Below are 17,000 nucleotides of genomic sequence, written 5' to 3' on the forward strand. Positions count from 1 at the left end.
GGGACGGGGTGGGAGCAGGCTACCTCAGGTTCGGGGGACAGACCCAGAAAGTTTAGGGGTTAAATTCCAGACTGTAGGGTTAAAGCACCAGCAGAACTTCCTTTGGGGGGAATTCCGGAAGGAAAAGCATTAGGATGGTTTTCCCATCGGGACGTCGGGGTCTGGGAGGGTGTTGTGAATGGATTTGTAGGCTCTTATAGGATGCAGGGCTGGAAGAGACCTTAGAAGAGGTCATTGGCTCCAACTCCCTCATCTTACAGAAAGGGAAACTGAGGCCCAGAGGAGCAGAGAGACTTGGGCAAGGCCACACAGCCAGCGAGTGGCAGAGCTGAAACTTGAGCCTAAGTCTCTCTTACCTGCCAGGCTAAGTATTGTCTCCACTACCTCCTGAGCCATGACCATACTGAGAGGTTTGTGACCTAGCTAGCTCCTACTTTATCCTTATCCTGTGACCTCCGAGGGAGCCAGTGAAAGCTCGTTTACATCAGCCTCTCTCTTCTCTGCCAGCCAAGGTTCATGTGCTGAAAATCTCTCTGAAGGTACTCCCCAGAAGCAGGTTACACCTTCGTTGAAGTTTGGGCAGGTTACTATGGCCTGGGGAGGGCAGGGTTACAATGATGACCATGGGCCAGCCTGGGATGCACACTTACCTGAGTGAGCCTAAGCAAATCTCATGCTCTTCTTGAATGGGTTTCTTCTATTTGCAAAATAGGGGGGGGGGGGGTGTTGATCCTCACCTACTCTAATCATGACCCTATTTGAACACTTTCCTGGGACTTGGAGATGAAGGTCCCTGTTTCCTCAGGAAGCTCAGAGTCTAATGGGGAACAAGAAACAGCCTCTTACATGGTGAATGTGGCTGGCATTTGCGGCAGCAAAGAGCTGGGCACAAGAGAGACGCCTTTGTGACAAGGGGATCAGGAGAGGCTTGCTGGAAGGGGGCAACATTGGAGTTCGGTTTTCAAGGATGGGAAAGAAGGTGGAAATCGTCAATAGAACAGAGATGGGAATCTGGAGGCAGAACCGAGGGCCCAACCTGGGCTTCAGAAGGGAGCCCTAATAACCCCATGAACCCTTCCCACTCCCACCCTGGGCAGGTCTGGTGTGTTCTGCCACCCAGGATGAGAGGGATTCTTCTTCAGCCTGCAGAGATGAGCCTCATGGACATCAGTAAGATATTCTCCCTGCTCCAACAGCCTGACGAGGAAGACAATGCTAGTGAGAAACAGGAGCTGAATCAAATTGTCTGTAACAACGATGCCAGGACCCTAGACAAGCTCCTTCACCAGGAGCGCTACAAGCGCTTTATCAACAGCCGCAGTGGCTGGGGCGTGCCAAGTACCCCACTACGCCTAGCTGCCTCTCATGGCCACCTTAGCTGCCTGGAAGTTCTTCTAGCTCACGGGGCAGAAGTGGACAGCCTGGATGTTAAGGCCCAGACACCCCTGTTCACTGCGGTCAGTCATGGGCACTTGGACTGTGTTCGGGTCTTGCTGGAGGCTGGTGCCAGCCCTGGGGGCAGCATCTATAACAACAGTTCCCCGGTTCTCACAGCTGCTAGAGATGGTGCCAGTGGGATTCTGAGGGAGCTCCTGGGTCACGGAGCTGAGGCCAATGTCAAGGCTAGGTTGCCAGAGTGGGCTTCCAACATCGCCTCCTGCTCCGGGCCTGTCTACTTGTCAGCTGTCTATGGCCATCTTGAATGCTTCCGCCTCCTTCTGTTGTATGGAGCTGACCCAGATTACAACTGCACAGATAGACAACTGCTTTCTCGTGTACCCAAGCCACGCACACTGCTAGAATTTTGCCTGCAACATAGCTGCCCCCTCAAGTATATCCAACTGCTTGTGGACTTTGGGGCCAATGTCTACCTCCCACCTCTCCCACTGGAGAAGACAGACCGGGATGGGGAAGGTGTGGCCCTACTGCTAAGGGAAAGAAGTGAGTGAGAGGGGGAAGGGAGAGAGTTCTCAGGGCTAGTCTCAGGCATAGTTGGAATGGGAGCCCGCCTTCCTCCAGTGAGGGCTCCTGGGAAGTGTCCCCAAGCCAAGACCCTGTTACTTGCCAGAACTTCCCTGGGAACCACAATAACTGGTGATCCATTCTGAGAGAACACATGCTAATTTTTCACCCCCCTTTTTCCTAAGTGGTTGAATCCTGAATCTTCCACTTACTACTTTTATGATCTTGGGCAAATCATTTAGAAATGTTTCTGCAGTTTCCTCAACTGTAAAATGAGGAGGTTAGATGTGATGGTCTTTAAGATCCCTTCAAGCTCTAAGACTTCTTCTACGGATTCTCCTATGGGATCTTCTCTCCGTTAGAAGATTTAGAACTGGAAAAGACCATAGTCACCATCTGGTTCACAACTCCCTTATCATATCAGGAAAGAGGTTAAATGACTTGCCTATAGTCATTAGCTAGATAATGTCAAAGTCACTGGACTCTTGACATCAAAGTCCACAGCTTTCTTTTTTGGCAGATTGGGATTGGGATAGGTGGAAGGCTGAGGAAGGGAGGGAATAGAAGACTGTAATAAGAGTGTGGGAAAACTGCCTTTCTTCAACTCTGTCATCTCTCCCTCCAGCTCATCCCAAATCCCTGATGTCGCAGGCTCGTCTTGCAGTCCGAAAAGCTCTTCAGTGCTCTTACCCGGTCAACTTCATCGATCAGCTAGATATTCCACCTGTGTTGATTAATTACCTCAAGCACCAGTCCTAAGGCAAATGGGCTGTGGTTGAAAACAAGGGCCCTGAACACACATACCCACAGCTTATCCATCTAGAAAAGGAACACCTGTCATCTCCCTAGAGCTGAACACATTCACTTTACTTTTTCTGTCCCAATAAAGGTGCTGAAAGATAGACTAGAGAGTTTATTTATGCCCTCCTCACCCCTTCCCCTGCCACCCAACTAGCAATCAAAAATCCTGCCATTATTTAGTTGGAAGCAAGAACTCCAAAAATCCTGTTAGCATAAGTGCCCCGACCATCCCCGTTTCAAGCTATCTCAACTCCAGTTTGGGAAAGCACCTCCCCCTCCCCCACCCCACCAAAATTAAGTGCACTATTGGTCGATAGTATATTGTGCAGATTGATTTTGCTCAGAGGTCAGAGTCTCTGAAACTCATCATCCACTGGCCTTGTCTCTCAGCTTCAAGGGGGAGCCCACCCCTTTGAAAATAATAGCTTTTATTGTTATAGCTCTTTCCTTATTATGAGGAGTGTGATGGGAAGTAGACAATGGCAGTCCTCTCTCCCTCCTCATCCCCTTTCACAGATGAAAAAACTCACCCCTAGAAAGTTGAAGTGATTTGCCCAAGCTTGTGATGTCTATAGATGGGTTCTGGATTCTCTTTCAGAACCCTTGCTTTAGAATCCCTGCCTGGCCACTTGTAAAATGAGGGGACTGGATTAGAATCAGGGGTGGGGAATCTGTGGCCTCAAGGCCACATGTGGCCCTCTAGGTCCTCAGGTGGGGCCTTTTGACTGAGTCCAAGTTTTATGAAACAAATCCTTTTATTAAGAGGATTTGTTCTGTGAAGTTTGAATTCAGTCAAAGGGCTGCACTTGAGGACCTAGAGGGCCACATGTGGCCTCGAGGCTGCAGATTACCCACCCCTGGATTAGATAGTCTCTAAGTGACGGATCAAATCCTGAGTGTCACAACCAAGATTTGAGTCCATGTCTGCTGACCATCCCCCTCCCCATCCAATATATGGTATCATGCCATCTCATACCTTAGAGTCCAAAACTATCAACTCCTTCCTCTATAGGCATCCCCCTCAAGCTGCTAGACCCCTGTAGCCAGATAGGTGAGCATCCCAGTTGGAGTTCCCCTCCACAGACTCACAAGGAGAGGTGAAGTTTGTCAAAAGGTGGGCTGAGAGGGTCACCAAAGATCCTGGATAGTCCATACCCTGCCTCAAAGCATTAGGGGAGCTATTTTTATTATTTATAATTACTGTTGGCAGCAGTAGTGTCTGGACTAGTACCCAGGCCTGATTTTCAGCTCTTGTCTCATTCAAACAGATCATGAAGCCACTGTGCCTGGCCCAGTACCCCCTTCCAACCTGACAAAAGAACTTCATAACCTAATAAAGAAACCAAAAGCAGCAGGGCCTTGACAATGTAGGATGAGTGATATTGGGATCTAAGACCTCAGAGTTTTGGAACATTGGACACAATAACTGCCACGTTGTGTGATGACTAATATTGATAAACTTAACCCTTCCCAGCAATACAAGGATCTAAGACATTTCCAGAGGCCTCGTGATGGAAAATGCTATCCACGTCCAAAGAAAGAACTATGGAAGTTGAATTGCTATTTTTTTTCTCTTCTGTTGAGTTTTGTTTCCTCTTTCTGATGGATCCTCCTATTGGTTTTAATTTTTACTTATATCACTAATGTAAAAATGTTTAATATGAATGCAAATGTATAGCCTATATCAGATTGTATGCCATCTTGGGGAGGGTGGTGGGGAGGAAGGGGGAGAAAAATTTTAAACTCAAAAGCATATGGAAGCGATTATTGATAAATCAAAATAAATTAATATAAAAAAAGACCTCAGAGTTTTGAAGAAGTGTTTGAGTGTGGTCACACGGAGTCACCGTCATCCCAAATGGGCCTGTCTCATGCCTTAGGTCTTGCACCAAAATAGGTGCAGTGCTTCCTGCTCCAAGCTTCCAGGGATGAATGCCTAGGATTTCAGCATAACCCCTGGCTTCCCCTCCTTGGCCTTGCAGCCTGGGCAAATCTTTTGCTTGGTTGTGCATCATTTGCAAAAATGATTTTTTTTTTCTCCTCTGCAACCTGTACTTCTTCCCTGGCCCTGTTTGTCCCCACTTCTCTGCTGCCCCCAATCAATGGCCCATCTTGAGCTGCCTTTGGAAAACTGTGAAGCTGGGGGCAGCTAGGTGGCACAGTAGATAGAGCACCGACCCTGAAGTCAGGAGGACTTGAGTTCAAATCCGGCCTCAGACCAAACACTTGACACTTACTAGCTGTGTGACCCTGGGCAAGTCACTTAACCCAATTGCCTAAAGAAAAAGAAGGAAAAAAAAAAGAAAAATATAAGCTGACTGGGCTTACCAAGATAGAAAGACTGGATACCAACCCTCTCCACCTGACCTACAGTTGTGCCTCCCATGCATCAGCTTAATCCAGGGGTGGGGAACCTGAGGCCTAGAGGCCACATGTTACCCTCTAGATCCTCAAGTGCAGCCAGTTTGGATTCAATCAAAGGGCCGAACTTGAAGACCTAGAGGGCCACATGGCCTTGGGGCCACAGGTTCCCCACCTCTGGCTTCACATTCTGGGAGACAGTACCGATACTGGCCACCAGGGGACGGAGTTGGGATTTTGTTTATTTGTCGTTTTTTTTTTTCCAGTAACAGGATTAAGGAAGGCATGAAGAGGCTGTGATCTTTCTCAGGAGAGAGGAGCATGCCCAACAGTAAACTCATGATTCTGGATTCTTTAACCCTAGAGTCAGGCCTTAGGCTCAGAAAGGACTTGCTTGCAGTGGATGCAGACTTGAGTACAAGAATTGACTTCAAAGGACCTTTATTCAAATTTCAGTGATCTTTTGCTCCTGGGCAACCTTGGCAGGCCACAACCTCCCTTGGCCTGTTTCCTTAACTACAAGATGAGAGAAATAGCCTAAATGATTTCTAAGACCCTTTTCTAGCTCTTAATCACTACTATGACTTGATGGGTTTATTAAAAAAAGGTGTTCCGAAAGATGATCGGGGAGCATTGGGACAGTGGAGTGAGGTGGGGCTTTGAAAGACTTATTCTGCCTTGTTGTCCCAAAGGGCAGAACCAGCAGTGAAGAGAGGGGAGTTTAAGAAGCAGGTGTCAGCTCAGTTCAAAGCAAAGTTGTCTCATTTAGAATTGTCCAAAGTGGATTGGGTTGCCTTGGTATATGTGTAGTGAACTCCCTGTCACTAAAAGTCTTTAAAGCTGGATAACTGCTCCTTGGGGATGCTGCAGATATGATCACCACCTAGATATGGATTTATTTTCAATAAGAGTTTATTTAGCAGCCATTGTACACAAGGTACTATGCTTGATGCTGGGGATACAAAAATATAAGAAAACAGTTCCTGTCCTCATGGAGCTTCCATTCTACTTGATTAATAATAGCTAGCATTTATATAGTTCCTATGTGCTGGACACTTTACAAATATCTCATTTGATCCTCACAAGAACCACGGGGGGTTAGATGTTATTTTTTTTTCTATTTTACAGATGTGGAAACTGAGGCAAAGGTTAAAGGACTTGCCTAGGGTCACTCAGCAAAGGTCTAAGGCTGAGTTTGAACTCAAAGTGCGCCACCTAGCTGCCTGGTTGATGTCATATGTATTCAGATAGGTGTAGTATGTATGACGTTGCCAAAGGAGAGAGAGCCAAACACACCGTTAAGGGAAATTTGAAGAGAGTGAGACCACTTTCATGGGGCCAGCTTCCCGAAGAATGCTGGAAGAATGAGGGGGACAAAGCCAATTTGCAAACCGATGTTCAGCAAAGGAAGCTTCGGGCCCACTGTACTGGTCTTCCTGGCCGAAGTATGAACCGATGAGTCTGGATGACTGTTCCCTTCCTGCTTTCACTGACAATTCAGAATATCTAACCCAGTAGCAGAGTGGGGGAGCTAGGTGGTACACTAGATAGGTGGGGCAGGTAGGTGGCGCTGCAGTGCATAGAGCACCCGACCTCGAGTCAGAAAGTCTCATCTTCCTGAGCTTAAATCTGGCCTCACTTACTAGCTGTGTGACCCTGGGCAAGTCCCTTTATCCTGTTTGCCTCAGTTTCCTCGTTTGTAAAATGAGCTGGAGAAAGAAATGGCAAACCACTCCAGTATCTCTACCAAGAAAACCCCAAACAGGGTCATGAAGAGTCAGATGCGACAGAAAACAAAGCAGAGTTTCCTCCAATAGCAGTAGCCCTGTGAGAGCCCTTCGGACTTGTTCAATCCAATGGCCTCATTTTACAAAGGAGGAAACTGAGGCCCAGACAGAGGTGAGGTGCTTGGAGCCTTCTCGCCACTCACCCTAGCCCCTATCCTGATTCAGAATTTGCGCACAGGAGATGCTCAATGCTTGTTGGATTGAATGGCCCCTGAGGTCTCTTCCCACCCAGGGCTTCCTAAACCACTGGCTTAAGGTCATGGGGCCAGGAGGGGCGTCTGGATGGGGCCCCAGGTGTCCTGAGCACAGGATGCGGTCCAAGAGAGGACGCTGAAGCAAATCCAGGAGAGGAGGGCGAGCAGAGGTCAAGCTAGCCTTTCGATGGAAGGGTTGGGGGGCTCAGGGTCCAACCCGGGGAGGGGGTACCCCGGGAGCACGCTCCCATCTCGACGTAGCTTAAACAGAGGTCCTGAGAGGCAACCCAGCCAGGGTTGGGGTTGGGGCGGTGTGGGGGCCTGGGCCCGAGGAGCGGAGAGCTGGGTGCGAGACGCGGGGAGAGAGCAGGGGCCAAGGCGGGCGCCCGCCCAAACGAACTGCCGGCGCCGGGCACAGAGCACTCGGCCGAACGATCGAGCGGGAGGCGCTGGAGTAACCCGGGCCCAAATGCCGGCAGGAGGCCGGTAAATTAGCTGGGGCAAAATGAAACACCGAGGGGCGCGCACGTCCAGCAGTTTGCTGGGCCAGCCAGGATAGGGGTACCGGGGCCTGGAAGGCGGAGGGAGGGGGGTCTAGGTGAGGGTGGTTAGCCACCTTTGGTCTCCCCACCCCGGCTGATTTGCATTTAAAGAGACACACACACAGGCTGACCGAGGACGGGCGGGGTTCGCCTCCTGGCTGAGCCGATTGGTCCCGGCGCCTGCCGGTCGGAAGGAGGGAAGGAGAGAGGAGGGGAAGGGAGGGAAGGGGAAGGGAGGAGACGCGAGGGAAGGGGAGGGGAGAGGAGGGGAGAGGAGAGTAGGGGAGGGGTCCCACCCAGCGATTGCGGCGCTGGCCGCTGAAGGGAGCGAGGAGCGCTGGGAGCGGGGGGCGGGGAAGCTGGCTCGAGCCGCGGGGGGAGGGGAGGGGAGGGCAGGGGAGTGGAGGGGCGGGGCGGAGCGGGGGCCAGTGCCGGAGGTGACGGGAGCCGCGGCGGCGGCGGCGCGGGAGACAATGCCCGGGCGGGGAGGCGGCGTCTGCGGCCCGGTAAGTCGGCGTCTCGGGCGGGCAGTGGGGAAGCTTGGCCGCAGCTAGGGGAGGGGGTGGGGGTGGGGGTGGGGGGTGAGAAAAGATCTGGACCACATGCGGCTGCCGCGGGAGGGGGGGCGCTCCAGGAAGAGGGGGGCACACCCACCCCTCCCTCCTTTGCCTGGCCCCGGAGGCCCGGGACACGCGCGCACACATAAGCATGCACACATACATGCATGCACACGCATGCACACCCACATACATGCATGTACACCCACCCACAGGAGCACACACACTCTGGGACACACCCACTGTGACCTGAGGCAGAGGGCACACGCGCGCCCCCCGACGGCTGTAGGGACACTCACTGATTTGGTCGGAGAGATTCCCCCCCTTCCCCCAGACATCTGGAAGGACAGAGAGACGGCAGCACGGACCTTGAGATAGAAACTGGCACACACTGGCATTGAGAGAGATGCGATTCCATGGACAGATGTACTGAGGCCGAAGAGGTGCACACCAGGAAAGGGGCACAGAGATAGGCTGATGCTGAGAGGGTGGTGACAGCCCCATTGGCACAGATGGACACACACCAAAACTGAGGGCCTGGGGAGCAGAGCAGAGGCACCCGAGAAAAAAGCCGAGATCGCAGCTTTGTCCTAGGTGACTTACTAGGGAAGCTGGTCAGGCCTCTCTGGCCTCCACCACACCCTTCTTTTCTTTGACCTCTTTCCTTTTCTTATTCCCTACCTAGCACATCTCTCTGCCCCTCTCTATGGCCGACTAAGCAGCTGCCTGCCCCCTCCCCACAACCATGGGGCGGGGAGGGGAATGGGAAGGGAAGTGCTCCCAAATAATTTGGGGAGGCACTCTCCACATTTGAGGAGTGTTTCCAAATGTTCTCTTCTCAAGGTAGGATGTTCCCTAAATTGCTGTGTGTCCCTCAGGTACAAATCAATTGGATCTATGTGAGAGGTAGAGAGAAAAGGAGTCCCTCTCCATGAGAAAGGAAAACAGAAAAGCCTTCTAATTTTAGTTCTGAAGATACTCCCCCAGCACACATGCCCATTGATTCCCCTGTTGACTCCTCTGGTCTTACCTTCACCCTCCTTCTTCTGAGTTATCTGTCTAGGCCTCTTTCTCACCTTGATTTTAACTGGAGTCTTCAATTAATTGAGGTTCTCCCTTCTGGAAAGATTTGCCTTGGTGTGGTGTAAGGCACCAGATTATGTTAGAGCCAGAGGGTTTCTTAGAAATCATCTAGTCTGGGGGCAGCTAGGTGGCGCAGTGGAAAGAGCACCGGCCCTGAAGTTAGGAGGACCTGAGTTCTAAACCTGGCCTCAGACCAAACACTTGATACTTACTAGCTGTGTGACCCTGGGCAAGTCACTGAACCCCAACTGCCTAAAAAAAATAAACGAATCATCTAGTCTGGTCCTTTCATTTTAAAGATGGGTGAACTGGATTTGGAAGGGGCTCATGCAGGATCACTGGGGTAGTAAATTGCGAAGCTGGGATCCGAACCTATGTTCTCAGACACCACTAGTCCCACCCTCTTTTCTGGGCTAAGGAGCCTGCCCTCTTTGGCAGGGAGGTGTGCAATAAGACCTCCCTCTGGAAGCAGGGCCTGGTGGGACAGAAGTATGAGTGCCCCTTTGTTTCTTGTGGGTACTGGCCAGGGCTCTGACTAGGAGCAAGTCCATGGAAAGCTTTTGAGGGTGGATAGCCCAAGTACCTGCTAAGGCCAGAATAGAGAAAATAGTGTGTGGAAAGGTGTGGGCACAGTAAGATTGAATTTGGCTTTACACTTTCTCAGAGTGTGGCCTAGAGTCTTGAACCCCAAGTGATGATGGGAATGGCCTTCACTCTTCTTTGATCCTGAGTAATACCCATTGGCCCAGTCCATAGCTTCTTCCTGGCCCCAGAAGACCAAAGCCTAGAGCAGGGACCCACAGTCCTCAGCGCCTCCCGGCTACCTACCTGACAGTAGTTCTTGTCTTTTTTAAGCATCTCCTGTGTACTGTGTGTAGGAAGTAGGGCAGAGATAGGATTCCTATCCTCCAGGAAGTGACATTGTAAACAGGTGCCTAAAGCAGAGATCCAGATATGGACATTCCATGTTCCATTCCAAGTCATTATTAGGGAATAGAACAGAATACTCTGTGAGACCTGAGAGGCAAAGTCATTACCATCAAGGGAGAATGAGGAAGGCTTCTTGGGGATGGTGGCCTTGGGATTAAGACTGGAATAGTGGAAGAAAAATCGAGCAGGTAAGAGAGTAAGAATAGCCTGTTGAGGGGAGTGGAGTGTGTGGTTGGCTGTGATAGGCAAAAAGGCCAATGGAGTGACTGACTGCAGATGGTGGAGCCTGGTAACGACAGACAGGGGACATCAGGGACCCCCTGCAGATTTCTGAGCAGAGAGACATGACCAGATCCATGAGGACTATCCTTCAGGCAGCCATACAAAGGATGGATCAGAAAGCCAGTGTCCATGGAAAGACCTGGTTGGCTATAGCAGTCATTCAGGTGTGTGAGCTATACTGAACCCTGATTGACTGTCTGCTTTCTGTGACTGCTCTAGCTTAAAACGACTTCTAGAGACAGCGTGGTCCAGTGGAAAGAGGCAGAGAACCTGGAGTTAAATCCCACCTCTGGTGGTTTACTGCCTGTGTGACCTTGGACAAGTTTCTTCCCTTCCCTGGGCCTCAGCCCCCCCCCCCCCCCGTAAAACGAGGGGGATTGGACTAGATGTTTCTGACTTTAGATCTAGGAGCCTGTATTTCTCTCTCTCCTAAATCCTGATAGCACTGACCTGTGTCCCACATAATGTTTGGGTTATAGTGTGAGGATGAAACATTTGCTGGTACGTTGGGGCCAGCACTCAATAGGCCTTGGCACCATGCTGCTCATGGCAGGTACTCAATCAGAAATTGAATAGAATATCACCTTGGGGCCTCCAAGAGGAAAAGGACCAGCTGGGCAGGAGAGAACCTCCCAAGGGCTCCCTGAGACAGGTAGCTTGAGTATTCCTGTGCTGCTTAGTAAGTGAGTATCCTGAGGCTCAGGCAGGGCCCCCTGGCTGCCATTACACCCCTGGCACATCCTGACCTTGAGCCCAAGGCTTCTGATGTCAGACCCAGTGCCCTTTTTAGTAAGCTGCCCCATCGCTCTTGGAAGGTCAATAAAATGTTCAGAGCGGTACAGCTGTGCCACACTGGATAGATGTTTTCTCACAAGCTCATCATGGCAGACAAAATTTGGGCCCTCAGGATAATTCGACTCCTTCAAATCATTGCTAGTTTGTACCTGAGAGCTTCTCCCCCAAAGTGGGACCCTAAACTTATCCCAATTGAGGGCTTTCTTTTATCATTGACATTGGGGAACTTTAGACCTGGAAACCAAAGGGGGGTGGGGAGGAGAACCAAATTACATCTCCTTGGACTTCTTGGGGAAACTCAACTATCCTAAGTGTCACCATTGAGTAACCTGCCTCCTCCTCCCATCCTTGAGCTTGGCCCCTCATTGCATGCCAGTTAGCCCCAAGTATGCTCAGTTGATGAGGGAGGAGGAGAAAGTATATGGTTGCCACACCTCTGTGCCTAGAATGGTGTGGCAACGTATGAGAAAGAACCCTGGGCTGAGATAACCCGGATTAAAGCAGTTTCATTTGTGGTGTTGGATCGGGGTTCTCTCTGAGCCTCAGTTTCCTCAAATGAGGGGGTTGGCCTAGGCCTTGAGGCAACATTTGAGGACCTAGAGGGCCACATGTGGCCTCGAGGCCACAGGTTCCCCACCCCTGGACCATAGGCGATCTCAGAAAGGGCCCTTCCAGCATTACCATGACCTTGAGAAGGCAGGAAAGTGCCACAGATTACCTAGCAGCCTATTCATAGTGTTACAAATGCCTCCGACTATTAGCGTGACACTCTGAAAGTAAGCAGGGAGAAGCTCTTTGGTACTGGAACAGAATGGGATGATCATGGAGGTGGGAGGGAGTCGGGGAAGCCAAGAGGTCATTTCATTCATTCCCTTGTGTCGAGCCCTAAAAACCAGGGCAGTCAGGTGAGGGTATGTGTGAGCTGATGGTGACTGTCTGTGCGGTTCACAGCTTCCTTCTGGCACCCACCTCTCTGGTCAGGTGGCTCCTTCAGAAAACTCCTACTTAAGAGTCAGTCCCTTGTCCCCCGGTTTAAAGATGCATTTGTTCTTTAGGGCAGATGGAGAACAACTGGTCACCATGTTCTATCTAGCAATTCTCCAGAGTAGTGACAGTCATGGAAATGGACGTTTTTTAGAGCTGTAGAAGACCCAGGTTCAGGGCTGGAAAGGACCTTGGCAATGAAGCAGAGTGGGCAGAACCTTGGGTTTGGGGTCAGGGCCTGGCTTCTGCTCCTAGGAGTCCTCTGACTTTGGGCAGTTCATGTGTTCACCTCCCTGTTCTTTATTTCCTCACTTGTAAAATGAAGGGCTTAGATCAGACCCCTGGAACTCTAAGGGTCCCTTCTAGCTCCACAGATCATTTAGTCTCAGCCTCTCCTTTTACAGAGCCTGCCACAAGCCCAGACGGGCCAAGTGATCTGCCCCAGGTCACACAGCTACCAAATGGCAGAGCCACAACTAGAATCACCATCTTTTTCTCTTCTAGATTTCTGTTCTCCCAGTCGAATAATCTCGAAATCTTTTGTCTTTCCTCAAACGTCTTATTTTTCTGACCAGTGAGTTAAAAATAAAAGAATTTCAAGTAGAGAGGAAATAAGGCCTTTAGGGTAGAGGGAGAAAAGAAGCAGAATACTAGCCAAGTGAGCTGTAGAATGTTTGGGGTTCTGTTCCGTGAAGGGGAAAAGCTTCTCAACTGATAACCTTCTGTTTCCAGCCCAGAGTCCAGAAAATGCCCTTGAAGGAGAAGAGTTTCCTAACTTGGAGGGGCATAGGCTTTAGAGCAGGCAATCTGGTCCAACTTCTTTATTTTTATAGAGGAAGAATTCTGAAATCCAGAAAGGGAAGGGACCCGCCCAAGGTCACACAATCTTGAAGCAGATCTGAGGAAGCAGCATGATATAGTAAAAAAAAAAAAAATGCTGGCATCAATGGCCTAGGCCCTGCATTCCTGCTTCCTATCTGTGTGACCTTGAGTGAGCCACTTCTCTGTAGCCTCAGAGACCTCCTTTTCACAAAAATGAGGGGCTCAAACTCAATTTGTTGGGCTTCTCTTTGCTCCAGATCAAGGATCCTAGGCCTCCAGATTCACATGTTCTTTCCTCAATGCCAGTCTCCCCCAACCCATCTGTGATACTGGGAAGATAGAAAAATGAGAAAATCACTTGTTTTGGCTGTTGGGGAGGGAGAAGGAAGCATCCACTTGGCAGGAGAAGGCCGCTTTCTGTTGCTGGGAGCTCCCTCAACCCTTTGCCCTAGATCTCCAGTGGCCTTACAGTGGCGTCTCTCTTCAGGGTTGGGTTTTGGGGTAAGTGTGTGGGTATGGACATATATATGTGTGAGCGTAGGTGGGGAGAGGTGTGCTTGTTGTTCAGTCCATTTCAGTTGTGACCTACTCTCCATAACCCCATTTGTGGTTTTCTTGGGAAAGACACTGAAGTGGTCTGCCATTTCCTTCTCCAGCTTGTTTTACAAATGAGGAAACTGAGGCAAACAGGGTGAAGTGACTTGTCTGGGGTCACACAGCTAGTAAGTGCCTAAGGCCAGATTGAATTGAGGAAGTTGGGTCTTGACTCCAGGCCAGGCACTCTATCTGCTGCAGTGCCACCTAGCTGTCCCTAGGGAGAGGTAGGTGGTATACATACATACATACATACATACATACACACACACACATACATACATACATACATATACACATACATAACATATACACACACACACACACACACATATATATATATATATATATATATATATGTACATATGGGTGAGAGTATGGGTATGGGTGTGGGAGGATAGCCCAAGTGTGGGGGGAATATATGCATGTGTATGTGAGGAATATACTTTGTTGGGAGTGTGGGTGTGTAGTTAGGAATGTATGGGAGGGTGTGTATATGTGTGGGTGTGTATATGAAGGTCTGTGTATGTATGTGGGTGGGGGTGGGAGGCTGTCCCACCCTGCCCAGCCCCTCCCAATTCCCCTGATGCAGTCATTCTCTTTAGAACCCATCTGACAGCCAGCTGGGTGGTGGGGGTGGGCCGAGAGGGCTGTCCTGCCTGGGGACCCCTCCTGTGGGCCAATTGGAGGTGTTCTTTATGGCCTAGGAGACCCATTCATTTTTTGAGAAAAAAGCAGCTAGTACAACCACAGGGACACAAGATTGGGCATCAGAGGATTAGGGTTCAAATGTGATTCTGTTGCTTACTAGCTCTGTGACTGACTCTCTGACCTTCAGTTTCCTCTTATGTAAAATGAAGGCATCAGCCTAGCTGAGCTCTAGGTGTATAACCTCCTCTCACTATAGACCCTTCGTTCATGGGTGGCCCCTCTGGCCCAGTAAAGTGAAAGGAGATTGGGGCAAACTGACCTGAGGCCCAGGCCAGCTCAGCCCAGCCCAGGAGTGCCAGATAGCTCAGCAGTACTGGCCTGGTGGATTCTGCACTGGGAGGAAAGTCCCATAGCAGACTCCCAAAATCAATGCCATCCTTAAAGCACCAACATGTGGGCAGAGACTGAAATGCCAAGTATGCACAAAGTCATTTTGAATGGGAAAGCAGAGCCATCACCCTAGGCTTCCTGTATCCACTCCTTTGTTCAGTAAGCACTTATGATGTGCTTACTGTGTGCCAGGCACCATGCTAGGCCCAAGGGATGCAAAGGCAAAAGTGAGACAGTCGTCGTCCTCACTGGGAGCTGCCACATGCACATGGACAGAGAAGTTCAGATGGGATAAATAAATATAGAAGGATTGGGGGGAGGTGGCATTAATGACTCGGAAGATGACGAGAGGCCTAGTGAAGGTGGTAGACTTGAACTGGGAGACTGAGGGATGGTGGTGCCCTTATAGAAAGAGGAGAGTGAGGGAAAGGGCTGGGGAGCAGGGAGAATTCTCTTGGGACAGGTCGAATTTGAGATGACCATAAGAAGGCCACTTGGAAATGCCCACTAAGCACTTGGCGATGTCATTAGGCTAATTCTTGACCTTCTCAGCCAAGCTCCTGGTTCTCCAGGTAACCTGAGGCAAATCCCTTCTACTCCCCAGCCTTGGTTATCCCATTTTTCAAATGGGGGTGATAACCCTAGTCTCACCTACCTGCAGATGACACTGTGGTAGAAAGCATTTTTGACAATTAAAAGCCTCATGTACATGGCTCCATCTAGCTGCTCAGGTGCCTCTAGGCTTTAGATTTCAGGTATGAGCACTGCCCCAAAGCCCAGGTAGGTGGGAGTCACCTGGCCAGAGGACCCCTCAGAGCCGGGAGTGTGGCGGTACCTAACAGAATGGGGCACCTGCCTTTGGCATTACCAGAGAAGTTAAGCCATGGACCCGTGGACCCATCCTGCCTCTGCCAATCACTAGCTCTATGGCCCCGATCTAGTCCCTTCCTGTCTGTGGGCCTCAAGATTCTGCATCTTTAGAATGAAGGGCTTGGACTAGCTCACCTCAGAGGCCCCACTGATCCTGAAAGAACTGCCAGTTGGTTGTATGGGCCTACACTCCCTAGGGGCACAGAAATACTGCAATAAAGCTCCTAGTGAGATGAGGTCAGTCCAGTAACCCATTTCGACACCAAGAAAAACTGAAGCCCAGAGACGTTTGGTGACTTTCCCAGGCCCAAACAGCAAGTCAGGACAGGGCCACGGTCAACCCAGCCTGCCTTTCTGGCCCACGGTTGGCTTTTGGTTCTGTGGTAAGCTGAGGTTGCAAACTGGGTTAGCTGTTTTGTGACTTCTTTGGGAATGAGACTGAGGCCAAACTTAGCAGAGCTTGAGCTTGTCGGGCCTCTGTAGAGTTGGTAAAAGAACGCTGGTGACCAGTAGGCCGTCCTCCATTTCCTCTGAGTACCAGCTGAAACAGGAGCAGGCTGTATTTAGGGAAGATTGGAGAAAGAACTGACTGACGTGCCATTCAGCACTGGGGTGAGTGACCAGGGAACGCTGGTGCAAGCTCCTTCCACAGAGATGGTTTTGAAATCAGGATACTGAGAAGTTTCAGGTTGGAGACCAAGCTTGCCTGAAGGCGGATGGGTGAACTAGATGACCAGTGAGGCAAGTGTGCAGATTTGATGATTCTGGTCCTATGGTATTATAGACACTCCCACTCCTGCCCAAAGCCCCTCCGAGGTAAGTCGGGGGGGCTCTCAGTGCAGGCTCCAAGAAAGGCTGAGGGCCATGGGAGAGAAAGGAGTCCAAGGTGCTGCTGCCTAAACTGTACCTCTGTGATCATGGGCAGGACAACTCCCTCTCTGGGCTTCATTTTCCTCCTCTGCAAAATGAAAGGGTTGGGCTGCATGATCTTTTAAGGGCCCTTTCAGCTTGAAAATATAGAATTCTGTGATGTGCAGGGAATCCACAGCTGGGCCCACAGCCAAGGTAGGATGAGCTGGTGCACTGGGGGCTGTGCCCAGCCAGCATGGAGCTGGGTCAGGGTGGGCAGAAGAGAGGGTTTGGCCTTCCTCCTTCCCTCCCTCTCTTTCTTCCTCCTTCTCTCCTTTTCTTCCTCCTCTTCCTCCTTTCCTTCCTCCCTTCTTCCCTCCCTCCCTTCTTTCCTCCCTTCCTCCCTCTCTCCTTCTTCCCTCCCTTCCTCCCTTCTTTTCTCCCTTCCTTCCTTCCTCCCTCCCTTCTTCCCTCCCTTCCTCCCTTCTTTCCTTCCTTACTTCCTCCCTCTCTTCCTTCTTCCCTCCCTTCCTCCCTTTTCTCCCT

At 50.5% G+C, this 17,000-nt stretch overlaps 2 protein-coding genes across 2 annotated transcripts in view; both read left to right on the top strand.

The window, feature by feature from the left end:
- The first annotated feature begins 1,103 nt into the window (after positions 1-1,103).
- ASB12 (ankyrin repeat and SOCS box containing 12) lies at positions 1,104-2,721 on the top strand. Its single transcript, XM_027835970.1, has 2 exons — positions 1,104-1,941; positions 2,588-2,721. Exons 1-2 carry the CDS (start codon positions 1,122-1,124, stop codon positions 2,719-2,721), a joined length of 954 nt encoding a protein of 317 aa, XP_027691771.1. The 5' UTR covers positions 1,104-1,121.
- Positions 2,722-8,103: 5,382 nt separating this feature from the next.
- Positions 8,104-17,000, top strand: part of AMER1 (APC membrane recruitment protein 1) — a 21,782-nt gene continuing 12,885 nt past the window's right edge. The window contains exon 1 of the mRNA XM_027835998.1: positions 8,104-8,153. The gene's annotated coding sequence lies outside the window, so the exon portion shown is untranslated. The remainder of the gene's footprint in view (positions 8,154-17,000) is intronic.

Source organism: Vombatus ursinus, unplaced genomic scaffold (assembly GCF_900497805.2).
Source record: "Vombatus ursinus unplaced genomic scaffold, bare-nosed wombat genome assembly UNPS02004423.1, whole genome shotgun sequence".
Classification (NCBI taxonomy): Eukaryota; Metazoa; Chordata; class Mammalia; order Diprotodontia; family Vombatidae; genus Vombatus; species Vombatus ursinus.

Coding starts and splice junctions, on each gene's coding strand:
- ASB12 (XM_027835970.1), top strand. CDS start 1,122: ATGAGAGGGATTCTTCTTCAGCCTGCAGAGATGAGCCTCATGGACATC. Junction 1,942..2,587: donor CCTACTGCTAAGGGAAAGAA/GTGAGTGAGAGG, acceptor CTCTCCCTCCAG/CTCATCCCAAATCCCTGATG.